At 47.2% G+C, this 27,549-nt stretch overlaps 1 protein-coding gene across 15 annotated transcripts in view; it reads left to right on the top strand.

Annotated features, from left to right (window-relative positions):
• MCF2L2 (MCF.2 cell line derived transforming sequence-like 2) overlaps positions 1-27,549 on the top strand; it is a 440,334-nt gene that overhangs the window by 48,457 nt on the left and 364,328 nt on the right. Inside the window, exon 1 of one of the 15 annotated variants that reach the window (XM_053304945.1) lies at positions 5,447-5,884. The exons of the other annotated variants lie outside the window; for them this stretch is intronic. Within the exon in view, the coding sequence (XP_053160920.1) occupies positions 5,812-5,884 (73 nt within the window). The 5' untranslated portion in view covers positions 5,447-5,811. Of the gene's footprint in view, positions 1-5,446; positions 5,885-27,549 lie in introns of those variants that run through there. 15 annotated transcript variants of the gene reach the window in all.

The following is a 27,549-nucleotide window of genomic DNA, read 5'->3' as shown; positions in this document are numbered from 1 at the left end:
CCAGTGCCCCCCAAGTGGAATTATGGGGCTACCGAAACCTCCATTATTCCCTATGGGAGAAATCTTAAAGACACGTAAACTTCAACAAATCACAAAAGATCAGCCCTTTGCCCAATTCCTTTGAAATAATTCTGGAAGTTTACTTGCTCCCACTGGGCACTACCACCCACCACACTCTGCTCTGGGTCATCCCTTTCCCCTTGATTTGAAGCGATACATTTGCTGGAATCCCCATTATTCCCTATGGGAAAATTCTTAAAGATGTGTAAATTTTTAAAAAAATCACACACACACACACACAAAACCGGCCCCTTGCCTAATTCCTTTGAAATTTGGGAGGTAGCTTCCACCCATCGGACACTACCACCACCACCCACTCTTTTTGCCCTGGGACCCTTTTAAAAAATCCAAATCGATTCGGATTCAGATTCAGAAACTTTGGCTACAAAACAAAACGGGGCTGATTCAGATTCAGAAAATTTGGGTACAAAACAAAATGGGGATGTTTCAATTCGGATACAAATTGAAACAAGAAAATTCCAAAATGCACACCCCTACATGAGTTAACTCTGTGTCTGGGAAAGCCTTGAAGAATTGGTCATATAGACCAAATGTCATTGTACACCTTTTATTATTCTGACTGCTCTTCTCCAGTGGTGGGCCAGTTTTGGCTGTATAAATGAGCTCTAAACTCCATTCACACACAAAGCTCCATCAGGGACTTTGGGTCGGGGCTGAACCATCAGCTTCATGGGCTGGGGCTGAGACACTGGGGCTGAGACACTGGCCTCTGGGACAGTATGTCCTCAGGCACAGAAGAAGAACGGTGTGCCATGTCAGCTCTTCCAATTGGCAGGCAAGTATTAAGCCTCTGGATTGGCCAGGCCTGGAACAAATACTAGGAGCCTTGCCTTCTTTGCCTGAACAGCAGAGTCATCCTTCTGGATTGAGGCCCATTCATTCTGTCAATGGGCCTCAGGATTGGGGGCTGGAGACCATGTGGTCTTCAGGACTAGGTTCAGGGACAGCTACTGGTGGCCATGTCCCTTTTGGATTTTGGCATGTGGGGCTGTAAAGTACTTTGCTGCCATATAATCCATTCCGTTTCTGCCTGTGAGACAGATGCATTGCGTACTGAATGAGATCTGAAGTCCATTTCTTTTACACATTTTTTTTTCATTCTAAGGAAGTTAGAATGAAACTTCTTGGGGAGGAGAGCAGGTCTTGTGGTAATGTGCATGAATGGTCTCCTTTGCTAAGCAGAGTCTGCCTTGGTTTGCATTTGGATGAGTGGCTACATGTGAGCATTGTAAGATACCTTAGGAGATGGGGGCATAGCTCAGTTGAGGAGCATCTGAAGCCCCAAATTCACTCCCTGGCAGCATCTCCAGGTAGGGTTGGGAAAGACTCCTGCCTGAAACCTTGGAGAGCCTCTGCCAGTCAGTGTAGACAAGACTGAGCTCATTGGACCAATGGTCTGACTCAGTATAAGGCAGCTTCCTGTGTTCCTAAGTTCCTTGCTGTGCTTCCCCTGTCTCTAAATGGAGGTGGAGCTGCATACAGATGTACATTCTTAGAGAAGACAGTATGGTTTTTCCCATGCTGTCACCACTCTGACTTCACCGGCTGTCCAAGGCACATGTCTGCTCTGCAGTGTGAAGCAATGTTTTATCGCTTCCTCCATCCGCGCCAGTTGGTCATGAGCTGGAAAGGCATGCTTCTCTCACCATAAAAAGGAGTGTTTTACATACGCAGAGCTGTGTTTCACTAAGGAACAGATTGCAACCAAATCCTTGAGTGAATTAACGAATGGAATGTGGATGAATGTGCAGATACTTATACATCTTGTAAGACTTCAGAAGAAAAAAGAGTGTGGGGGGACATGGGCCATTCATGGTTTCCTATATGTTTCATTCTCAAACATGAGTCCCCAGATGTTGTTGGACTGCAACTTCCATCACCCCCCAGCCACACCATTCCTTTGGCCTTTTCACCTGGGGATGATGGGAGTTGCAGTCCAACAACATCTGAGGGCCCAAAGTTGGGAACCCTTCTCCTTCAGAATTAGAAGGTCGGGGTGGAATGTTTTCCATGTGGGCTAAAGAATGAGCTGCCCTCCGGCTCCTGTATCAGGGATGCACACTAGACAAGATCCTGGATGTCACTGGCCAACAGCCTGGCTAATGCTGTACTTGTGCAAGGATGTTCACTAGCAGGGATGTGGTTTGAGCAGTTGGAGTGCAAACAGCTTCGAACTGGTTCAGGTTGGTTCATCGAAATGACCCACCTAGCCAATTAGTTTGACCAAACCAGTTCATATACCTATGGTTTGGTTCAAATTCAGCTTGAATTTGGACTGATCCATGCCAAACTGTCCATGCACACCCCTGTTCACTAGTGCAAGGGTTAGGGTTAGGGCTAGTTGCGCTAAATCAGGAATTTGCATTCCAGACTAGTGTAGTATACCTCACATGCAGAGCTCAGGAAATCCACTAGTCTACTTGTCTGTGATGAATGAAAAATGATGCCTGATGAGCGAAAAAAATCCTGACAAGTAATGCACCAACATAACTCAATGACTAAAAAATCTTTGTCCGGCTGGTGAACAAAGCCAACATTTCTTGACCCCTGCTTATATGCTTTGCAGGGAACTCTTGCACAGTAGAGCAAGAGCGCAGTTTTAAAAATCCCCATGACATAGTGCAGCTATGCGATCTTAGGAACATAGGAAGCTGCCATATACTGAGTCAGACCATTGGTCTATCAGCTCAGTACTGTCTTCACAGACTGGCAGCAGCTTCTCCAAGGTTGCAGGCAGGAATCTCTCTCAGCCCTATCTTGGAGAAGCCAGGGAGACAACTTGGAACCTAGATGCTCTTCCCAGAGCAGCTCCATCCCCTGAGGGGAATATCTTACAGTGCTCACACTTCTAGTCTCCCATTCATATGCAACCAGGGCGGACCCTGCTTAGCTAAGGGGACAAGTCATGCTTGCTGCCACAAGACCATCATCTTCAGATGATCTTCTTGCATCAGCACAACTTTGTTGGTTGCACAAGTGCAGCGTTAGTCAGGATGTCAGCCACTGAGGCTGTTCTCACAAGCAGCCTAGCCTGGGTCTAGGCTGCTTGTGTGGAGCACTGGGATCCGTGTGAATCCAAATGCTCCTGCCCAGGCTAACTCTGCTCCCAATCCCGGCTCTTAGCCAAGGTTAAGGGAGTAAGTGCTCCTTTAATCCGGCTGCTAGAATCGTGTGTCCCCTTGGGCTCCATGCAGCTCCACACCTAGAGTGCCCATCTAACGGGGGGAATCCCCCAAGTCACTGCACCCATCATGTAGTGCCTTGTGGTATATCTGGAGGCTGGGAAAAGGAGTCCCAGCCTCTCTTGATCTGTGCGGCCAGAGGCAGCATGGCCGGCATGGGTGTGTGGCTCACACATCAAAGAAACAAAAGTCGATCATCTGGGGGCAGGTAGGTTTAAACCCTGCCTTCTCTCAGCCCACCGCCCACCTGTACAGTCATGTGATTTGCCACGCTGTGTTTGCACATTAGCCCATCCATGCCAGTGGCCATTCACAAAAATGAAGGGGGCAACTGTGGAAAAGAAATGGGGATGTGTGTGAATGTGTATGACCATATAACTTAAACACACACACACACACACACACACACACACACTGAAAATTCAGCCTGCCAAACACAGCAAAAATGTTAAAAACAAACTTTTGAAACTGGTCCCTGTGACCTAGAGGAAGTAAAGCTGTGAGGAATTCATTCATTCATTCATTCATTCATTTCATTCATTCATTTTTATAAACCACCTAACACCTAAATCTCAAGGCAGTGTAGAGAACTTAAAACAATAAATAAAATTCAATAAAAATGAAACAATTTCAAAAACCAATAACTTATATTTTTAACAGAAAATATTTTTTAAAATAGTTTTAGGGAAAAAGGCATGAAAAAACAGGTGTGTCTTAAGAGGTTTTTTTTTTTTAAGGCAGCCAGAGACGGAGAAGCTCTTATATTGACCGGAAGCACAGGGGATGGAATATGGAGGGAAAGGAAGAGAGGAAGGTGGTGAGAATGGCAATCTGGAGGTTTACCCTGAGTAGCCAGGAAATGCTCAAAACTTGATGAAACTGGAGTCAACTCAATTTCAGATGAATTGACTCGAAAAAAATTGTTTCTGTGAGAAATTGACCAGTTTCAAAAATTGTTTATGTTTTAATGGTTTGTTTTAATTGTAAACCGCCCTGAGCCATTTTGGAAGGGCATAATAAAAATCAAATCAAATCAAATCAAAATAAATAAATAAATACATACATACATAGTGCAGAGAAAAGTGAGCATGCATTCGCATGGCACTTGCTGCACAAAACAGAGCATGTCTGTACACAACCTGACGGAAATGCTCATCCTCAGGGGAAGATCAGCAGTGTCTGGTTTGAAGGATGACACTGATGAAAATAAACCTTTGCAATACTTCCCATTATTAGATTACATGGCTTGCAAGCACTTACTCTGAATCTGTATCTTATTGCTTTTTCGCATTTACAGTGCCTTAAACACCAAGTCGTATTCATTTCAGCAGCCACTATCTGAAGCAGGTCCTTTTAAATTGCTGTTTTACAAGTGACAGATTGAGACTCGGTTAGTCTATTTAATTTTATTTGATTTATATACCACCCTTCCCAGAGTAGCCCACGGCAGTTTTGTACTACTCCTGGCTGAAGCATGTTAAAAACAAAGGAAAAAAATATCTTCAATAACCAGTGGCATATTCCAAGCCTCTCTTGCGCTGTATTTGAAATTTCAAGAATATCACATTTATTCTATGGGATGGTTCTTAGAACAGCAGGAAGACTACTGTCTAGCAGGTGAAGATTGGATTTATCTTAAAAACTGCATAGCTTGCCTTTCTTCCAGTCACCCACCCCTGGCAGGTTAAATGTCTTCTTTTACATACATCTTGGGTGTGGGGTGTGGTGGTGGTGGGTACATATCCTCCAACCACTAGGCAATACTACCAAATTTGGCTTCTGTTGTCTCTTTATGGGCTGTATCACCTGTCCTAAAAGTAACACCCAGCTCTGCTAATGACCACCTTCATGTAGCTCTCACCTCTCTTTACCGCTTCGCTCTGGCTTGCAGGGGGTGTCAAGGTCACAGGTGAGGTGATGCTGCTTCAAGTAGCATCACCTCACCTGTGACCTACCCGTGAATCACCTTGGATTCACACAGGGAGGAAGGGAGGGGAAGGGTCCTCTGCGAGAGCAGGCCGCCCTTCTGCCTCTTAAGGGCGCCCACGAGTTGTTGGCTAGGTGGCCAGATTTGGCTTTTAAAAAGCCAAATTCGCGGGCCGCCTGTGATTGAGAAAGGGGACGCCCCTCGCCGGCTTCCACGCCGCTCTCCTCCCCAAGGCGCCTAAAGCGCGCAGAATCTCTCGCAGGCGAGCCTGGGGAAGAGGAGAAGCCCCCTGAAGAGGAGACCCTCCGCCGGGCGTGTGGTCCCCGAGCGCTGGTTTGCTGGGGCGCCGTCAGGGCAGCCGCAGCCGCCCCTTCAGGACAGAGCGAGCGACATCTGCCCTCCTCCTCCTCCCCGAGAGAGCCGCCGCCTCCCTCTGCCTCGCCGCCGGCGGGGACTCCAGCCAGCGAGACAAAACAAGCCCGCCTTGCCGGGAGTGGGGGTGTGTGTGTCTGTGTGCCCGCCGCGCGGAAGGCTGTCTGGAGGCGGCAGCCTTGCCAAGTGGCTCTGCGCGCCGCGCCGCTGCTGCGGGTGCCTTCGGGATGGCCTCTCCCCGCCGCTGACATGATGATGGTGGCGGCGGCGGCGGCTCGGCGGCGCCCGGAGAGGAGGCCGTTGGATCTCTTCAGGCTCACAGGTTGGCTCTTTGTCTGCAAGCTTGGCTGGGGCTGGAGTGCGTCATCTGCGGGGCTGGAGTTTGAAAGGGCCGCTGCGGGCGCCGGCTCCGGCTCTGCGTGGTGGGTGCGCAGCGTGTGTGTGTCTCCCAGAGAGCGAGAGAGCCGTCGCTCTAGGGCAGCGCCGCCGCCGCCGGGCAAGTGCATTGGAGAGACCCCCAGAGCGACGCGACCCACACCTCTGCTTTTGCTCCTTTCTTGACTTGATCTGTTACGACTAGCAGCTTTATTTGGGGAAGGATGTTTCCTAGAGAAAGACTCTCTGGGGGCTCGATTTTTGGGAGCCAGTTGTTGTTGCCCCGTCCCCGCGACTGTTGGCGTGACTGTAGGGGATTGATGGGGATAAATCTGGCTTCGGCATTAAAGGGATTCAAGACAAATTAAACTAGAAAAGCGCTAGGCGTCCTGAGTGTAGGGTCCCTTCCTGCTGCTGTTCATTAGGCACAATGTTGTTAGCTTTACTTCCAAGTAACCACATATCAGATCCTGCTATTTGATATTTATAAACGATGTACATTGATAATATTTTTAAAGATTCAAAAATCTGATAGTAAGTAAGTAAAAGATGTCAAATCTGATGGCTGGTACCTTTATTTTCTAACAGGTGTTATTGACTGGTTTGTCTTATCCAGACATCGAGTCTAAGTTCTTTAATGTTACAGCCACAAGCCAAAAGACATCGAGTCCTTCCCAAGGACCTGGGATGGCTGAATTTTATTCTCAATGTTGTTGCTGTTATTATTATAGATATTGTCGCAGAATATAGGCTGTTCCCAGTAATGTTGCTTTTTTAATTGGCTGATGGTGATTTCTGTGGCCCCTATGGTGTTGAGGTGCTCTTCAAGTTGTTTTGGAATTGCACCTAGGGTGCCAATTACTACTGGGATTATTTTGGTCTTCTTATGCCACAGCCTTTCAATTTCGCTTTGTAGATCTTTGTATTTTGTTGTGGGTTTTTTTGTTTGTTTTTCTTTTATTCCACTTTTATTTATTTATTTATTTGATTTCTATACCGCCCTTCCAAAAATGGCTTAGGGTAGTTTACACAGGGAAATAACAAACAAATAAATAAATAAATAAATAAGATGGATTCCTGTGCCCAAAGGGCTCACAATCTAAAAAGAAACATAAGATAGACACCAGCAACAGTCACTGGAGGTACTGTGCTGGGGGTGGATAGGGCCAGTTACTCTCCCCCTGCTAACTTGGCAGAGAATCACCACATTAAAAAGGTGCTTCTTTGCCAAGTTAGCAGGGGTATAGTATAGTGCTTTAGGAAAGCAGTATTATTTCTCTAGAACATCTTCAGGGGATTTCTTTTTTCTTCAGTTTTAGGTGTATATGTATTAGCGTACCTCTTTTTTATAGACACATAGCTGTTTGCATTTTTGTTTTCTAAATACTTTTCTGTTTACGCTGTCAGTGTGTGTAAATTGTACTTTTTGTGAGAAGGCTAAGTTAATCAAGAATCCTTTAACTGTAGGAAGAGAAAAGCTGGCGTTTGCACAGAGTAATATCCCATACTTCAGCAAGGGAATTCTTGGAGTTTGTCAGCATTCTTCTGCAGCTATGATTCTAAGCAAGATGGTAAAATAATTTATTTTCACCTTCCCTCTGCAACGTTAAATGATTCAGATTTATTTATTTTATGTCTTTTGGGCACCATCTCTGAGGACTGTGCTTTAATGCAATCATTGACATGAATGCAATTATGTTCCTTTGTTTAATACTCTGGTCCAGAGGTTCTCAAGCTTTTTTGTACCTATAGAGTCCCCATATTTTCATGTATTACTCATAGACCCCCTCCATTTATAATTTTATAATTTATAATTTTATAATTAAAATCCAGGATGGGGAAGAGTATACTACGTTTGATTATTTGGGGTGTTTTTAAGGATCTACCTTTAATTATACATTTAATTTCCCACAGAGCACCTGGGCCTATCCCATGGACCCTAGCTTAAGAACCCCTGTTGTAGTCCATGCAAAGAGAGTTTTGCAGTTTGAAATCTTAAAAATGTCTCCATCTCTTTTGTGAGGCTGAAAACATTAATCTTTTTAAAGCAGTTCCTGTTTCAGTGCCAAGATAAAATGAATGGGGCAGGGTCCTGTATCTGACTCCAGGAGAAATGTTCCTAATGCTCACAATGTGTGTTTTACATACACATCATTTAGTCATGCATGCATGCCTTGTTACAAGGAGGGTTGTCTGCATAAGAAACAGGCCTATAGCTAGGACTTGGCCACTGTGCGGAAGAAGAACCGTAGACTTGCACATATAAGTTGATATATTATACTAAAAAGCAGTCGGTTTAGAAGCTCTTGAAGAACGTGCTACTTTCCCCAGGTGAGATTTGTGTGATGGTGCTGCAACGTAACAAATATACAACCATTGTTTTATGTTTTTTAAAAAATGTAAAAATATAAAATTGTCATAAACAAAAGGAACAAAAACGAGTCAGAACTCTTCTTGCTGATAGGCTAGCTTTCCACAGTTGGGGATTTAAAACAATTTTTTTTATTGAAATAGAACATATCCTATATTTCTCTGTCAGAATTCTTAAGTTGTACGCTTCCCCAAGGTTTGTAGGTTTGAATGTGTAGATCAGCCTTTTGTCGGCGTGTAATGTTATGATGGCCAACTTGCTGAACTCTGAAGGCCACTTACATGATTGAACTTCAGCAGTCCTGCTCATCTTGCAATCTGCCAACCCAAATTTAGTTCACCAGCCATGTTTATGGCTTGCAATGTGGTTGGCAGTCTCTGTGTTTGCAAGCCCAGGCAGGCAGCAAAACCAGAAAGTATGTCAAGACTTTGGAGGGCCACCTATTGAGCTAAGACTAGGAGGGGTAGAGTAAAGTTGTGCCCTTGAGTTGGTGTCTACTCCTGGCGAACACAGAGCCCTGTGGTTTTCTTTGGTAGAATACAGGAGGGGTTTACCATCGCCTCTTCCCATGCAGTGTGAGATGATGCCTTTCAGCACCTTCCTATATTGCTGCTGCTCGATATAGGTGTTTCCCATATTCTGGGAAACATACCAATGGGGATTTGAAACAGCAACCTCTTGCTCGCTAGGCAAGTCATTTCCCCAGTGTCCCATTAGGTGGCCTAAGACTAGTGGGGTAAAAGTAAAGTGTGCCGTCGAATGGGTGTTGACTCCTGGCGCCCGCAGAGCCCTGTGGTATTCTTTGGTAGAATGCAGGAGGTGTTTACCATTGCCTTTCTCCCATGCAGTATGAGATGATGACTTTCAGCATCTTCCTATATCGCTGCTTCCCGATATAGGTCCCAGCAGGGATTCAAACCAGGAACCTCATGCTTGCTAGGCAAGTCATTTCCCTCTGCGCCATTAGGTGGTACACAGACTGAAACTCCAGTATTGTGCTAATGAGCATGAATTGTTCTCCTTGCTAAGCAGGGCCCACCTTGGTTTGCATTTGAATGGATGACTGTATGTAAGCAGTGTAAGATATTCCCCTTTGGGGTGGGAACAGTTGCTCAGTGGAAGAGCATCTGCATGCTTGTATGCAGAAGGTCCCAGCTTCACTCCCAGGCATCTCCAGGAAGTGCTGGGAAAGATCCCTGCCTGAAACCTTGGAGAGCTGCTGTCAGCCAGTGTAAGCATTATTGAGCTAGATGGACCAATGGTCTGATTTGATAGAAGGCAGCTTCCTATGTTCTTATGAAACTGCTGCTCTGTGCCTACCTCACTGTGGTGAAAAGCCCTATTTGCCTGGCACTGGCAGTTGGAGAGGTGACCCGTGTTAGAGGTGGAATTCCCTCCTCCTCCTGAAGGTTCATCAGAGTCTGAGCCTAAGCATTTCCCAGGAGCATCGCAGTACTTGATTGAACTGGATTTTAGTTGCTGGTATTAAGCTGAATAGTGATATAGTGGTAACAAAAAGCATAGTTATATATATATCCTATATTATTATTATTATTTATTTACACAGTCAGACAGGTGTTATTGACTGGTTTGTTTTATCCAGACATCGAGTCCTTCCCAAGGACTTGGGATGGCTGAATTTTATTGTCAATGTTGTTGTTGTTGTTCTTGTTGTTGTTGTTTTACACAGTCAGACAGGTGTTGTTGTTGTTGTTGTTGTTTCGATTTCTATACCGTCCTTCCAAAAATGGCTCAGGGCGGTTTACAAAGAGAAATAACAAACAAATAAGATGGCTCCCTGTCCCCAAAGGGCTCACATTCTAAAAAGAAACATAAGATAGACACCAGCAACAGTCACTGGAAGTACTGTGCTGGGGGTGGATAGGGCCAGTTACTCTCCCCCTGCTAAATAAAGAGAATCACCACGGTAAAAGGTGCCTCTTTGTCCAGTTAGCAGGGATATATAACCTATGTGCCACAATAGAACATCATCCTAAATTATTTTTTAAAAGATTTTGTAAATTGTGGGTGATGCAAGTCATTGAATGGTACTAGAGAAAGACATGCTGTTCTGGTAGCTCCAGGTCTTAACACTCACATCAATTACAGAGGATGAATACAACTGAAGGAAGCCTGGGCAGGTGTGTGGCTGGAGGAGTCTATCATGTGACTTGTCTCTAGCGGGGGCCCCAAGGCAGTGGGCCCCCTCCCCTTGCCCTATTATAGTTACGCCCCTGAGCTGGTGTGGTGGAATTTTGGACTCGATTTATGCTGGAATTCATTTGGTCTTTTAGGGCCAGTTCAGACAATGCTTCCCCCACTCCCAAACCAGCCCACATGATTCAAAGAGGACTGTGCGAAGAGTGTGCCCTGATGGGGGTAATGTCTTTCCCCAATGTGTTTCTCCAAACCGCAGCTGTCCATGCAGTCCAAATACCAGTATTTGAAGCATGTGCAGAGGGGCAGTTGGGTTATCTACTGGGGGAGCAAAGGGAGTGAAGATTTTGCTATATATTAAATATTTACTGAGATAAGGTCATTAATGGAATTTAACGAGTCTCCTACCTGGCTGCACTGATCCCCCCCCAGCTCTTTCTGGGGTAGAGGAGTGAGTGAATGAGGCTTCTTTAAATAACTGAGGCCTTTTCAAATAATTAATTCAAACTATAAAAAGGTAAAGTGTGTCGTCAAGTCGATTTCGATTCCTGGCGCCCACAGAGCCCTGTGGTTTTCCTTTGGTAGAATACAGGAGGGGTTTACTTACCATTACCTCCTCCCACAAAGTATGAGATGATGCCTTTCAGCATCTTCCTTTATCACTGCTGCCCAATATAGTAGCAGCCAGAATTTGAACTGGCAACCTTCTGCTTGTTCGTCAAGCATTTCCCCACTGCGCCACTTAAGGTGATTACAATTCAAACTATAGGACTGTAATAATCTATAAGAGCACTGTCTGCTACCTTGCTGTAAAGTTGCAGTTTGGTGGATGGGGGAGCAGAAGGTGACAGGAAATACTTTGAGGGTGGGGGACCCGCTACCCTCCGCTACCTCATGGAGGCATCCCATATGTGATAAAGTAAGTGCTGGAGGGATGTCTGTGGAAAGACTCATTCTGTCCCCTTTTTAATTGTGAGGGCTGGAAAAGTATTGTTTGAACTCGCCCTTAGATCTTTTGCTTTTGGTTTGTGTAAAACCTGCCTTTAGAGCTTTTGTTTCAGTGTATTTTTTAAAAATGTTGTAACCTGTCATGTCCTCTCAATTAGGGAAGCACATGAAAAGAAAAGAAATAAAATGTATGAATCTATCATAACAGTCTGAAATAATTAGAATCGAATTATTTCTGTAATAGCAAAAGCACATGTACATAAAAGAATGAGAGGAAAGCATTAGATTTAGTCTCTAGATGTCTTGCATCTTGATAGAAAAACAAATTTCCTAAAACACTTACACACACACACACACACACACACACACACACACACACACACACACAGAGCCAACCCAGACATTGGAAAGTCTTTCACTAGAAAGTGGTTAGATCTGGAAAAAGTGACCAAAGCAGTTTTCTTCCTAAATCATGTGCTAAGCCAAAACTGATTCAGCTGCTGACATGGGCTGGAAAAGCAAACCCTGAACAGAGCAGGAATCTCGCAGAAACACAGAAGCCAGTGACAGCCATTGATAGTTCCATGGCCCTGAGCCAGCAAGAGCAAAGGTCAGGCAGAAGGTCCACCCTGACGGCATTGCCATTCTTGCTTTGTGCAGGGAGTGTGACAGTGTAAGTTGCTTCCTGGAGCTGTCACAAAGCAAACGGCCCTCTCCTCTGGCTCCAAGTATTCCACACAGGTTGGAAGAAGAATAGGAAGGGAGCGTTCAGTTTCTTGTTTTCTGCCAGATGCCCTGTAAGTCTCTTGAGTTCTCATTGAAACTAGAGACAAATGGATGTCCTGTGTAAAGTGAGGGATTAATTCTGTGCTTTCTGGCACACATAGGGAACTTTGTATGCCATCTTTGATTCTCTGCCAGTGCCAGGCTTCGAAGGCAGAAGAGGTTTAGCTGCTTCTGATCTTCCACAACAGGGGTTCTAACCTCAGATCCCCAGATGCTGTTGGACTACAACTCCCATCTGGGGACCCAGCTGTGGCCCCCCTGCTGGAATGTGGGCCTTGGCAGGTATACCAACCCATCATGCAGGCAGGCCCTGAGGAGACAGCTGCCCCCAGTTAATAAGAGTGGGGGTTGCCAGTGTTGGTGGGGAGAGCTTTTGTTCACTCCAGTTACAGCAGAGCAAGCACATGTGAGAAGAGCAAGCCCATTAAAGAGTATCTTGAGATAGACGCCGAAGGTTCAAAAGCAAGTAAGGAGGCTATTCTCTTGCGCAGTGGAAACCGGGCTAAGGAAGCCCAGCTCTGTTTCCACTGTGCGTGAGATACTGGTGGTGGCATGGTGGCGACCTCTCTTAAGTAGCCTGCTGCTTAACCCGGGTTTCTGGCGCAGGAGCTCCCGAAAAGCGATTGTGTGCCGTCGCAGTGTGACTCCACACCACAACGACTGACGAGTAGCTTTCCAACTGGGAGGCTAAAACCAGCCTCCTGGCGTTGGGAAGCTCCCCAAAAGCAAGTGTGTGGGGCCTCATGGGACTCCCGGGGGCCAGGAGACCCTTGAACCCAGCCGCCCCAACAGGCTTCATAACGGAACCGCTAATCATCTGGGTGGGCGATCTGGCCCCCCAAGGAGGGCTCCCTGCTTGTCTGCGGGGAGAGCAGTTCAAGCTTGCTCTCCCCACAACCCCCCTTTTGGCTCTCCACAGGGATCATGTGTAGAGCCTTGTTGTTTATTGGGGAAGTTACCTACTTGGACAGAAAAATCTGTCTGCCTTGGCGTTCATTCTTCATTGTGCAGAGCAGAGTGGAAGGGAGAGGAAGAATGAAGCTGCACGGCTAATGATGGAGTCTGCAGCAGAGTCTTCCAGAGAGTCTGGAAGCAAGAAGGGTGCAGTGATAGGCCCTGAGAATATCAGTCTATCAATCATAGAAAGCCAGAGACAAGAAGAGGGGAAACCAAGAGGAAGACCCTTCCTCACTGATACTACCCCTAATGCGCCTAGTGGTCACTAGGATAAAAGGGACTAAGAGTCGGTGCTGCTGGAGTTTAATCTCCAACAGTTAGCAGCGGTGGAGAAACATATTACTGCATTTACCTGAATCCAAGACTAGGTTTTTTCCAAGTTTTTAAATATTGGAAATCAGGAAGTTGTCTTAGATTCAGAGTCCTGTCCCTTTCAAGTAAATGCAGGTATAACCTGTATTTAACCTCTAGTGTTGAAGGGGGTCATCTCAAATTCAGAGACGTCTTCTATTCAGGTAAATATGGTACTATAAGATGGTTTGACTAGCATGTTGAGTTCCACTAGATCAGGGCTGCACAACTCAAATGCCCTGGTGGGCCGGAACTATCCACAGCTTGGCGTGCAGGGGCCGAGATCAAATTTTTAACACATTATTACATTAAAATTAAATATTATTAGTTACTTGTGGATCTATTCCCCCTGTCAATGTGATGTGTTCAGAAAACCAAAGCAACTCCATTTTACTTAGAAAACCTCATTCTAACTTAAAGTAACCCCAGCCCAGCTCAGGGACATCACTGCCTCTCATGCTCAACGTCGTTTTCTCTCTCCACTAAATTGTATCTATGAAACTTGGTTCTCACAAGGTTCTCACTGTTCTTTGCTGACATTTAAGAAAACAGGATTTAACCAAATAAGGAGTAATCACTAGATGAACAATGAATCATTCGCATGCGTACTATATACTCAGACCACCATTTTGTTGTCACGTATACTGTGTCTAGGGTGTCAGCATCATTCAGATTGTTTGTATAAATGTAAGATGCACCTATAACCGAACTGTAATCAGTTTGAGAGCGTAAGCCTACTGATTACCTTTTGCTAAAATTGCAGTAGCAATAAAAACCTCTAAATGATTCCCACTGAGTCTGTTTGATTGACTAAAAGGTGGACCCAGGGACGAACCAAATTCACATCAATTGGACCCATAGTTTTAACCAAGGATAGTGGCCAGAGAATAGATCCTGTCCCTGCTCAATCAGCGTGGCCCCTAGAATGCATGCCAGCCCCAACCAAATGCCAAGTCCTCTCCTCTCCCTAAATTGTTGTTGCTTTCAGGCTGCAATGCTTGGCATGCTTACATGGGAGTAAGCCTCACTGGGCACAACATGGAGCATATTTCTGAGAAAGCATGCACAGGATGGCACAACAAGGCAGTTTCCGGCTGCTGTGTTGCTGCAGGATACCTGGGGGCCAGTAAAATAATCCCTGTGGGCCAAATCCGGCCCCCAAGCCTTATGTTGTGCAGGCCTACACTAGATGGTACAGCATGGCAGGGGTGATGGTGAAGGAATTTGTCATGGAGATGCTGATGCCACAGCAAAAGTACCGTTAAACTTTGGGAGGAGAGCTGGTCTTGTGGTAGCAAGCATGAATTGTCCCATTTGCTAAGCAGGGTCTGCCCTGGTTGCATATGAATGGGAGACTAGAAGTGTGAGCACTGGAAGATATTCCTGTCAGGGGATGGAGCCACTCTGGGAAGAGCATCTATGTTCCAAGTTCCCTCCCTGGAAGCATCTCCAAGATAGGGCTGAGAGAGATTCCTGTCTGCAACCCTGGAGAAGCTACTTCCAATCTGTGCAGATAATACTGAGCTAGATGGATCAGTGGTCTGACTCAGTATATCGCAGCTTCCTATGTTCCTAAACCAGCATTTCCCTGGAATGTGTGATCGACCAGCATCCTGTAGAGTGCAGATGAAGTTTGTTTATGCAGGATCACTTACTGAAGGGAATTCCATTTTAAAAAAATAATACATTGGCTCTTTTCTGAGCTAAAAGGGGTTTTAGAATTCACCTTTTTGGACTGCACCTGCACATTCTCATCAGATCCTGTTCAAGTCTTTTTGCAAAACTGTACTGATACTGTTACCCTCTGGCAGATTTGCATATAGAATACATCTCTCTCACACTTTTTAGTTTATTTATTATTTAATACATGTATATGTTGCCTGTCAAAGAAGGTGGTTTACAGTGATGATAAAAAAGAAAGCATGTCATGATAATCATGACTGTGATCATGTCGCTGTCATAATAAGCATGACAGTGATGGTAAGAAAGGAAAAGGGGGGGATGGACAGCAGACCTCAAAATATTGTGTGGCTAGAGGGGCTCTCGAATCCCCTTATATTTGTGCTTTATCTACTGTTAGAAAGCTAAGGGAGCTAAAATAGAGGCCTTGTGGAATTCCCTGCCTTTCCCCCTGTAATTCCAGCTCTGATGTGGAGGGAAGTAGAAGGCAAGCAAATTCAGGTATGAATTCTTTTGGCCTGTTGGTTGTCCAGAACCCTTATTTTTGTGTTAGTCTCAGTAGCAACACCAGTGAGACGCCTTCCCCTCTCTCTGGAATTCAGATGTGGGCAGGTAAAAGGAAATTGCAATGTAAGCCCCACTGGAACATTCACTTGGAAGATTCCCCCCCACTCTGAATTTTCATTCTCCCCCCTGCCACCCCCCAGACAGGATAGTCGAATTTGAGGCTCTGTGTTAGAAAGCTGCTCAGATGAAATGCTGATCCAGATCCAGCATTACAGACAGAGGATTTTCCTTGTGATTAAGAAAAAAATCCTGTCATTTGATCAGCTTCTGCCTGTGAATAGAATCTGGGTCACGTTTTCCCCTTCTGTCCTGCTCAGAGCTCAGCAAAATAGCTGTGCTGGAATCTCTCCCTCCTTTGTAGGAGCCATAGCTAAAGTCACCTGCTTGCAGCCTGCAAATTTCTGTCCTTCAACTAAGCAGAAATCACAGCTACCATCAGGAATTCCCTGGCAGTTTTTGCTTCCTTTTGTTTAATGCCTCCGCAATGCATCTTTCACTGCATCCTGCTGGCCTTTGTTACAAGAGTCACTGAGTCTTGTAAAAGAGCAACTTGGCTTTCTGGTGTAATTCATATGTATAATATAGATCTATTATTTTTTAGAATGATCACACTCTTCAAATATCCGAAGGGCTGCCACATAGGGCAGAGAGGACAGGGCTGGATCTAATGGGTTAAAGTTACAGGAGGAGAGATGCTGGCTGAACTTTAGGCCCACAGATGTTAACACACAGTACATGCATACAGGTGTCTGTACACAGGTTATTGTGTGAATGACTGAACATGGAATGGATTCATTTTAAGTACAGGCCCCCTCAAATGCATGGCTGAACACAATGAGGCTATTCATACGTGCGTGCAAAACGGAGCTAAGGGAGCCCAGCCCAGTTTTGCATATGCGTGTGAACCACTCGGATCGGTCCAATCCCAGCGGCAACATGGCAAACCCAACCTGGATGGCTTTAAGAAGGGTTCGGAGAACTTCATGGAGGAGAGGTCTATCAACGGCTACTAGTCGGAGGGCTACAGGCCACCTCCAGCCGCAGAGGCAGGATGCCTCTCTGAATACCACTTACAGGGGAGTAACAATAGGAGAGAAGAAATGTCCTCCACTCCTGCCTATGGCTTCCAGAGGCATCTGGTGGGCCACTGTGCGAAACAGGATGCTGAACTAGATGGGCATTCTTGGGCCCGATCCAGCAGGGTTGTTCTTATGTTCTAAGCCTCATCTAAAATGTGTCAGCTGCTGCTCCTTGCAGCTGCAGCTGGCATTCTCGGAGGGGAGGGGGATCCCCATAATGTACTGCACACTTGTGCAGTGCATTATTGGCACTCTGGGTGGGTGGGACAATGTGCAGCAGTGCGTCCCGGCACCCTGACCCTCGGGAGCAGCCGCTGCTTGCCTGGGCGGGCAACCTGTCCACCCAGGGAAGGGGAGACAATCATCTGTGGGGAAGGTAAGTTTAACCTACCTTCCCTGCAGTCCTCCCGTGAGCCCTTCTCACTGCTTGTGAGGCTCAATATGTGGGGAAATGTCTGCGCCTACAGAGCTGTATGTGTGTTCACTGTACATGCATTGTACATGTGTTTAACACAACATGAAAATAGGGCGTGTGAGAAACTTCTGAACAGAACTGTTCAGCAAGGGAACCAATTAACTACTGGTGGCGGACTCGAGGTCTTAATGAAGAGGCTGAGCAGTCAATCTGTTGGGGATGTTGTAGCAGTGAGCAGGGGGTGGGACTAGACTAGAGGTTCCCACCCTGTGGTACTCCAGATGTTGCTGAACTACAAATCCCATCATCCCCAGCCACAGAAAATAGTAGATGGGATGGAGTTGTAGTTCATTGATGGGAGTTGTAGTTCAGCAATTTCTGGAGTACCACAGGTTGGGAACCCCTGGTCTAGACCACATACAGGACCCCCGCCATTCTATGATTCTGTCTATGAATATTTATATATACTGCTTTTCAACAAAAAGTTCCCAAAGTGGTTTACATAGAGATAGATAGATAGATAGATGGCTTCCTGTCCCCAACGGGGTCACAATCTAAAAAGAAACATAAGATAGACACCAGCAACAGCTACTGGAGGGATGCTGTGCTGGGGATGGATAGGGTCAGTTGCTCTCCCCCTGCTCAGTAAAGAGAATTACCACTTTTAAAAGGTGTCTCTTTGCTTTGTTACCACCTTATGTGGTGCAGCAGGGAAATGCTTGACTAATAAGCAGAAGGTTGCTGGTTCGAATCCCCGCTGGTACTATATTGGCAGCAGCGATATAGGAAGGTGCTGAAAGACATAGTCTCATATTGAGCGGGAGGAGGCAATGGAAAACCCCTCCTGTATTCTACCAAAGAAAACCACAGGGCTCTGTGGGCACCTGGAGTCGAAATTGACTTGACGGCACACTTTGTCTTTACCTTGCTCTGTTAGCAGGGGACGGCATGTGTGGCAGGCAGCGGCATGGGACTGGCTTCCAAGGATCATCCCAGTATTAGGAGGATTAGGTACTAGGACAGCTCCCAGTACTAGGATGATTCTTGTCAGTGGTGAACATAAGAAAAGCCTTGCTGGATCGGGCCGTATCTGGTTCAGCATTCTGTTCCCCACATTGGTCCATCACATGCTTCCAGGAATGCCATAAACAGGGCTGGGGAACCTCTATCTTCACTTACTGTATTACCCCCCCCCCTTTAAAAGTATACCTACTTTAAATGGAATACTTCAGTAGTTTCCAGTCGACTCATGAAGCTAATGATTTGGCATTTCTTTAGAAGTCGGCTGTTGCCAGCATTTTGCTGGATCACGTTCATAAGGCCCTTGTAATACAAGATGATTAAAAAGTCTTGAGCTTATTAGGTCCCAAATCACTGGTATAAAGGTGTTTTCTAGTGTTCTTGCCTTTTGGTTCCAACCAAGATGGGATCCATTATTCTACTGGGAGCCGAGCTCCTTGGGAATGAACATTAAGAACAGCCCTGCTGGATCAGGCCCAAGAATGCCCATCGAGTCCAGCATCCTGTTTCGCACAGTGACCCACCAGATGCCGCTTGAAGCCTACAGGCAGGAGTTGAGGGCATGCCCTCTCTCCTGCTGTTACTCCCCTGCAACTGGTACTCAGAGGCATCCTGCCTATAGCCCTATGGCCTATAGCCCTCAGACTAGTAGCTTATGATAGACTGCTCCTCCATGAAGTTATCCAAACCCCTCTTAAAGCCATCCAGGTTGTTGGCTGTCACCACATCAATGCTACCTATAACTGGATAATTCTCACAGATTTTACTAGCAAGCTCATCAATCCAAATCAGTTTGTTTATCATGACCCATACCATCAGGAGAAGCTGCTGCCTGTCTGGGAAGACAATACTGAGCTGGATAGACCAATGGTCTGACTCAGTATATGGCAGCTTCCTATGTTCCATCAGCAGTGATCTGGATGCTGACTCAACATGCCAGCTAATACAGAAACACAGGATTGGGACCCCTGTACCGAATCTGAATTCAACAACCAAGAATCCCCATGTCAGAAATTCCCAGATTACAGGAGTCCCAAGTAGCACTACTACAACAAATCTTTATATGCCACTTTTCAAAAGAAGTTCTCAAAGTGGTTCACATAGTAAATAAAATAAGATGCTTCCCTGTCCCAAAAGAGCTCACAGTCTAAAAAGAAACTCAAGGCAGACAGCAGGTACGGCCACTGGAGGGATGCTGTGCTGAGGTTGGAAAGAGATAGTTGCTGTCTCCCTGCTTAATTTAAGAGAATCACCACTTTAAAAGGTGCCTCTTTGCTCCGTTAGCAGGGGATACAAGTACTGGATAGGAACATAGCAAGCTGCATTCTACCAATTTTGAGTCAGACCATTGGTCCTTCTAGCTCGATATTGTCTTCACAGACTGGCAGCGGCTTCTCCAAGGTTGCAGGCAGGAGTCTCTCTCAGCCCTATCTTAGAGATGCCAGGGAGGGAACTGGGAACCTTCTGCATGCAAGCAGGCAGGTGCTCTTACTAGAGCGGCCCCATCTCCTAAAGGGAATATCTTGCAGTACTCACACATGTAGTCTGCCATCCAATTGCAACTAGGGTGGATCCTGCTTAGCAAAGGGGATAATTCATGCTTGCTATCACAAGTGCAGTGGGGAAGTAACTTGCCTAGGGAGCAAGAGGTTGCCGGTACAAATCCCCACTGGTATGTTTCCCAGACTATGGGAAACACCTATATCGGGCAGCAGTGAAATAAGAGGATGTTGAAAGGCATCATCTCATACTGTGCAGGAGGAGGCAATGGTAAACCCCTCCTGTATTCTACCTAAGAAAACCACAGGGCTCTGTGGTTGCCAGGAGTCGACACCAACTTGACGGCACAACTTTACCACAAGCATGCTTGCTACCGTTATCTCTTCTGTTAATGCGAAGGAATCCAAGCATCTCTACTACCAAGGACCTCACGTTCCCCTGTTCACCACCTTAAGCAATGCGCCCAGCAAGTGCGAATGGAGAGGTGACAGAGGGCCAGGCTCCAACCAGAGGGCCGGCCCTTTAGGCCTCTGATTTCCATGGAAAGGGGTGGAGCTGGAGGGGGGCCTATGTCAGGCCCAGGAAATATATAAGGAAGGGCTAAACTCTTGTTTGAACCAATCGCCTTCTCCTTGGGACCTGTCCATGGTCCTGAAGATTCATTATTCAACCAACCACCTCTGATGTCTGCTCTGCCTCTTCTGGATCCACAGCCCAGCCTGCTGGTCAATTGCTCCTGCCCTCCCTCCACCATATCCAAACCAGTGCCTGACCTCCTTCCAGCAAACTCCCCTGTGGGCTCAACCTTGCTTGGTCAGAATATTGTTTGGGTCAGTTAATTATCTGTATACACTATTGTAATGATTCAGCTTGGGGCCAAACTGGACATGATGTGGGTGATCTGTGATTAGAATTCATAAATGCAGATTGATGGTGCTCTCTATGTGTGGGGTATCCCCTGGCTTTGGTTTTCCTAATTAGGAGTCCCGCAGAGCTGCACTTACAAATAGGGACAGTTTTGCTTTGGGAGAGGATAGTAACCCTTTGCTCCCGTTTCCTTTCCTCTGATGCAAATCCTCCACCTGCAGAGCTGCGATTATTCCCCCTGTGGAGATAAGACAGGAACAGAATCTGTACTTGCCTTTTCCCTCATCACAGAGCTAATGGCAACATAGGGAGAAGATTTAGACTGGACAGGAGGAAAGAGTTAACACCAAGGCAGTTCACACAATCAACACTGGGGTAGGAGAAGCCTCCTGTCCTAATTCAAGAGCTGTGTGTGCTCCTAATTTTTGATTGTGTAAGATAAAGACAAGGTTGGGTGGTGGGGAGCTTGATCGCCAGTCAAGTCGTTCTCTGGGTAAGACAATTTCCCCACCTACCTTGTCCAGAAGCTTAATGGCACAGCGGGAAATGACTTGACTAGCAAGCCAGAGGTTGCCGGTTTGAATCCCCACCGGTATGTTTCCCAGACTATGGGAAACACCTATAATTGGGCAGTGATATAGGAAATATGCTGAAAGGCATCATCTCATACTGTGTGGGAGGAGACAATGGTAAACCCCTCCTGTATTCTACCAAAGACAGCCACAGTGCTCTGTGGGCACCAAGAGTCGACACCGACTCAATGGCACACTTTACCTTTACCTTGTCCAGAAGCTGGGGATGGAATCGGGATAGGGCACACGCATCCTACTCCTCTGGGGCTTGACTGATTATCAAGCTCCCCGCCATCAACCTTGTTTTTATCTAACACACTATCGAAAATTGGGAGCATGCCCAGCTCCCAAATTAGGGTCAGAGGCTTCACCTCCCTGATCTTCAGAACAATTCTATAATGCTGCTAATCAGGAAAACGGGTCTACCATAATGTTTAAGCACAGACCTCCTGTATCATGATAGGTTTGGCCCTTTAGTCTCTAACTTGTAATTCTATCCTCTGCCTTTTTGCCTAGTCTTTTCAGTCTGCTTTTAGAAGACTCCTCCGGTTGCAGGCAGTCATCCTTTGGACAGAGGTTGTTGCCCATTGAGAGCAACAGTTTACTGAGCCAGAAATCTCTCTCTCAAAAAAGCCAACAGCTCATGAATGCCAAACTCACCTGCCACAAGCCCTCCAAGATGGGGGGAAAAAAGGTGTTGTGGCAGTTTCTAATGTTGACCTAGCGAGCAAGAGGTGGACGGTTCGAATCGCTGCTGGTATGTTTCCCAGACTATGAGAAACACCTATATGGGGCAGCAGCACTATAGGAAGGTGCTGAAAGGCATCATCTCATACTATGTGGGAGGAGGCAATGGTAAACCTCTCCTGTATTCTACCAAAGAAAACCACAGGGCTCTGTGGTCACCAGGAGTCGACACCGACTCGACGGCACAACTTTACCTTTACTTTAAGGCAAGTGGAATTCTTGAAAAGGGGCTGAGAGCAGGGGCGGAGCCACCATTGGGCGAAAGGGTTCAAAGAACCCAGGCCGCCAATGGGAAAAGGCACGTGACAAGGGGGCATGGCCTGGGCTGCCGAGAGCCCGAACGAGCTCTCCCCTCATCATTTCAGGCAGTGTCGGCTGCCTGATAGGACCTTTTCCCCTTTCTCTCCCTCCAGAGAGGAAGAGGAAGGGGAAAACGTTCTATCGGGCAGTTGGAGCTGCCTGAAATTATTGGCGAAGAGTTCGCTCGGGCTCTAGGCGGCCCAGGCGTGGGAGGGGGGAGTTCGCTCTGGTCTCCTCTAGAGCCCGAGCCACGCCCCCATGCACTTGACGTCATGCACACGGGCATATCGGAGGGGGCCGCCGAGTGGAGCTAGATGCAGGCCGCCGCTCCGCTGGCTCCACGCCTGGCTGAGAAGCTTAAATTTGTGTGTGCATGTCGCTGCTGCTGCTGCTACTACTAGGAATATTTACATACCCCTCTTCTATCAAAGTTCCCAAAGTAGTTTACATAGGAAAAATAAAGAATACATAAATAAGATAGCTCCCTGTCCCCAAAGGGCTCACAATCTAACAAGAAACATAAGGCAGATACCTGCAACAGCCACTGGAGGGATGCTGTGCTGGGGTTGGATAGGTCCAGTTGCTCTCCCCCTGCGAAATACATAGGAGAATCACCACTTTAAAAGGTCAACCCAAAGAGCTGTTCAGTGGCTCTGCTGCTCTGCTGGTGTCCCAAGAATCTGCTGCCCGAGGTGAGTGCCTCACCTCGCCTAATGAAAGGACTGCTCCTGGCGTTATGTCTCAGATAAAGGCCCTACATCTTCCAGACCGTGTGTCTTTCTAGTTAACCTTTGCTCCACTGTGTCAGCAATCCCGAATTTTGCACAAAATCTGTAATTTTAATCAGAGCGATGACTCTGAAACAGAAGGTCTTTCATTTCTCTGTGCTGAGTAGCTGAAGCCAAGCTGGAATTAGGAGATGACATCTTCCATGTGCTTGACAAAGGAATTTTCTCTCTCCATCTTATTTTTGGCTCTTTCCAGCCTGAGGCTAATGTACAATAAGCGTACATCCAGACAACCACTATTTGTTTAGTTTCATTTTGTTTCCCTTTCCCCATCCACCCCCACTTGTCTTGGGACAGATCCTCCCATTTTTTCCATGCAAACACACCTTCTTCTTGTGGAGTGAATTCTAGGCTGTCCCCTTTCCCCCATCTTATAAATATTGGTTCTGTGCAATTGCAGAGGTGCAGCAATATACATCCTGATCACATGTATCTGATATACCATTCTATGATTCATTTCAACATACTAAACATGGTGCATCGCCCCAGAGGTGCTCTTACCACTGGACCTTGAGGCTCTGGTCCATGGCCTCACAGCAGAGGGGGGCCTCCAAATGTCCCGGAGGGGGGGCCTCCACAAGTGGCCCTGCATCCACCCCGTGTCCGCCGTGCTGCCGCCCCACCGTGCCGATCTTTGCCATTTTTGCTGCCAGGGGAAGGGGAGCTCCCGGCGGGCAGACCCTCGCATAGACTGAGCGCCTCTGTGGGGACTGACTGTGGGCCTTCTGTGAGGGAGCGCTCTGAAGAAGCACTTGTCTGCTTTTGTTCAAAGTGTTTGGAGAGGGCTGGAGGCGAAGGAAGGGGAGGCCAGGGAGGGGGGCGGGGAGCGGCTCGGAGGCGGGGAGGGGAGCAGCGGTGGCAGCATTGCTGCTCTGGGAAGGAGCACAGGTGGAGGCTTCTGTGCACGCCATCAATGGAAATGGCGCATTTGGCCAGCCGCGGCCTGGCAGGGCGGTTCTCTGCGCTTGCCCAATGCCCGGCTGCAGATCTCACTGGCTCCCATGGGCCTGTGGGCCAGTTGGCGTTGGCAAGCGCAGCCAGGAGGCGGAGGTGGTAGCTGGGAAGCAACAAGTCAGTCCCGGGAGCCAGGGAGTGCTGGCAGTGCTGGCGCCCCTGAGTTGCCACCACTGCCCACGTTCTGGTGCTGCCTGGCCCCAGCCCCGAACTTGCTCCAGCCCCTCAACAAGTGCAGGCTGGCGGCAGTGATGTGCAAAACATGCCTGCCTGCCTTTAGCGAGAGAGAAAGCGCCACATGTGCAGCAGCCCCGGGACAGGGCAGCTCATCGTCTGCAACAAGGCAGACTAAACAAAATTTAAGGAGGGGGCTCCCAGGGTGGGCGGGCTCCCAAGCCCTTCAGGTCCAGGCTCCAAAATTACCTAGGTGCGCCACTGTATTCCCCCTCTCCCCAACACATGGATGATCTCAGTGCAGATGGAAAAAAGAGGGACTTCTTGGTAAGTAGAATCAACGATCCCAAACCAGACAGATTCAGGAATGCAGAACTCATTGGGCAACAAGTTCATTGTACCCAGGATAAAACTGCCAGTCAGTTTGCCAGTAGTCCCTCATTGTTTCCTCTTGCAGGGATTGCTGGGAGGTTGGGGCCAGTGTGAGATCAGGGCAGCCAAAGAATCCTCCTGGGTGTCTCACTTCCAATCTGCAGAGAGAGAGAGAGAGCGAGAGCGAGAGAGAGCAAGCGAGCACGCGTGCAGGCTTATGGAGTAAGCCCCGACATGCTGGAAAGTCAGGTGTATATCTGAATTGTGCAAGTAAAGTAAAGTGTGCCGTCAAGTCAGTTTAAACTCCTGGCGCCCACTTAGCCCTGTGGTTATATTTGGTAGACTACAGGAGGGGTTTACCATTGCCTCCTCCTGCGCAGTATGAAAGGATGCCTTTCAGCATCTTCCTATACTGCTGCTGCCCAATATAGTACCAGCAGGGATTCGAACTGGCAAGCTTCTGCTTGTTAGTCAAGTATTTCCCCACTGCACCACTTAAGGTGACGAACTGCCTGAACCATAAGGTATGGCTCAAAGCTGCTTGAACCATAAGGAAATTCAGGCAGCTTTGCCATTGGAAATAGTCCTTTTGCGCAACTGTGTGCATGTTGCCTTAAAATGCACACAGGAGGCTGTGCAGAATGTCAGCCCGTATGGGGCTACATGAACAAATCGTTCATGTAGGTATAAATTGTAGGTATAAATCGGTATAAAGTAGCTTCATTTATATGTTGGTCTCCCCACCACCCCCACCGCCTCCGGCAAATGTAAGCAGAGAATGGGGTGTAATTTAGAGCAGAAAGGGGTTCATGGGCAGGGGGTACCAATTCCTTCCTGCACAGACTGCCTCCCCTCTCAAACACACACACACACACACACACACAAACACACACACACACACACACGCATGCACACCTCTCCCCTTAGCCTCTTCTCTTCCATCTGAGCTCATTTTTGTATCGGAGCCTAGCTGTGGGTAAAGTGACCTTGGAGAATAGACCTCAAGGGGGGAAGTGGTGGTTGGGAGGAGTATTCAGCACTCCTTCCGCCCCTGGCTGCACGACTTTAACCCTCCTGCAGATGTTGGACTACAACTCCCACCATACTTATTGGCCGCTTTGGATGATGGGAGTTGTAGTCCAAAGACAGTTAGAGGGTCAAAGTTGTGCAGCCCCAATTCCCTCCTATCCACCTTCATCTTTGGCACACTAATTGCATCCTCCCAGCCTCTCATTTGCATGCAATTGGGACAGGTCCAGCTTAAAGACAGAGGCTCTCCATGGCTGCATGTTCTTTGGCCTGCAGTCAGACAAAGTCAAGCACTGCTTTTCACAGAGGAGCCAAGGAGGAAAAGCAGGCTGGAGTGGTTGCTGCATGGAGTCACTTGGGAAACAAAGATGTCCCAGTGCTCTGCTACGGCTGCTGCAAGCCTCAGCTGGTCTTTCATTAAGCAATAAGGCATTACTGTGTCAATCGGATGCCTGCCACACAGTTTGGCCTCTGTCTCCAGCAGGTCATCTTTCTGACGCTCATTTGGAGACCATTAACATATTAATGAGTTTAATTATTGGTGTGGGGTGGGGAGGGGGGCATTGGAGAGGACAGGATGATAATTGCTGTGGCTCTTTTGGTTGGAGTGCAGCTGTGGCTCATGGGGGGTTTGAGGGATCTGGCCCCGTTCCATTTACACCAGGGTCTGAGAAGGTGAAAAATAAGCCAGGGGATCGTCCTCCGGCTTAAGGGTCAAAGTAGATGTGGCTGGAATCATGGCATTGGCCCTGGTGTGCTTACCTTTTAGCCCCATTAATAGAAAAGGCAGGGGTCAAGCTGGATCAGGACTGTGGTGGGGGATACTGGAGCTCCCTCCCTCCCTCCCTCCGGCTGACTCCAGGTTTCTGAACGCCCTTGGCAAAGTACCCTCCACAGGACATTTCCTTCCTGGATGGGCCCTAAGAAAGTCACTCACCACCATGTGAAGGCTCTGGGCACAGAGGCAGAGCTGCTCTTACCCCTGGACTTTGGGGCAGAAGTCCAGGGCCTCCACACCCTCTGGGGGCCCCACAATTCTCTTTAGTCTGTCCTGGGTTGTGTGGTTTGTGCCCTCAAGAACCTAAGTGTTAAAAAATGATGCTTAACTTGCAGCGGGGGTGGGGGAGGTGTTCAAAGGTCTCTAGGTCCAGCCTCCAAAATTACCTAGGTGCACCTCTGCACAGAGGTGGTGTCAAGGATCAGCAGAGGGTCCTCCTGAGGATCCTGGGTCCTCAACAGCTGCCTGACAGTGTTGACTTTTGACCTCAGTCCTTCCTAACTCCACCCCCACTATGGTTCCATGCATCACATTTGCACTAATTATGCCTGGGGTGGGGGGAATATTGGGGAGGAGAGAAGGCGCAAAATGTTATTTCAGGAAGGGCAAACTGTGTCTGAAATGCTAGCTATCTGGAAAGAAATATAATGGTGTATTTCACATTAGTACTTCTACCATAAACAAAAGTGAATCCATGGGGAAACTGTTCTTAATAAGTTGATGTTGTTTATATCGACCATCAGAATGATGCACAAGTAGTACTTTTCAGTTAGCCTGCCTTTTCTATGGGTCTAGTCATATGGGGCCTTGAGGTAAAATGGCTCCCTATCTTCTAACCTGGCTCTGTCCTGCTTCTCTTCCTTGCTGTGCTTTCATTGTGCAGCTGTCTCTGTAAACATGGTGATAACAATTAATGTGAGGGTTAATGTTGGAGGGATTTGCCAAGGTGACGGTTAAAAAACTTTACTTTTATGGGCTCATGTTCTACTCCAAACATTACATGTGCAGTATACATCTCATAAAATATCTCCATTGTTTGAATTTTGTAGGAACTGTGTACTTTGTTGGTATTATTAAAATCCTGCGCTGGTGGCAGTTGTTTTTATATGTCATGGTTTTTTTGTCATTGTGGGCAACTGTATTTTTAACTTCTGTTTGTAGTGTAAGTGGTGCAGTTTCTTAGGCAGCCAGTAGATGTCA

Source organism: Hemicordylus capensis, chromosome 3 (assembly GCF_027244095.1).
Source record: "Hemicordylus capensis ecotype Gifberg chromosome 3, rHemCap1.1.pri, whole genome shotgun sequence".
Lineage (NCBI taxonomy): Eukaryota > Metazoa > Chordata > Lepidosauria > Squamata > Cordylidae > Hemicordylus > Hemicordylus capensis.
Note: the sequence above shows the minus strand (reverse complement) of the source record. Positions and strands in the feature narration are given on the sequence as shown.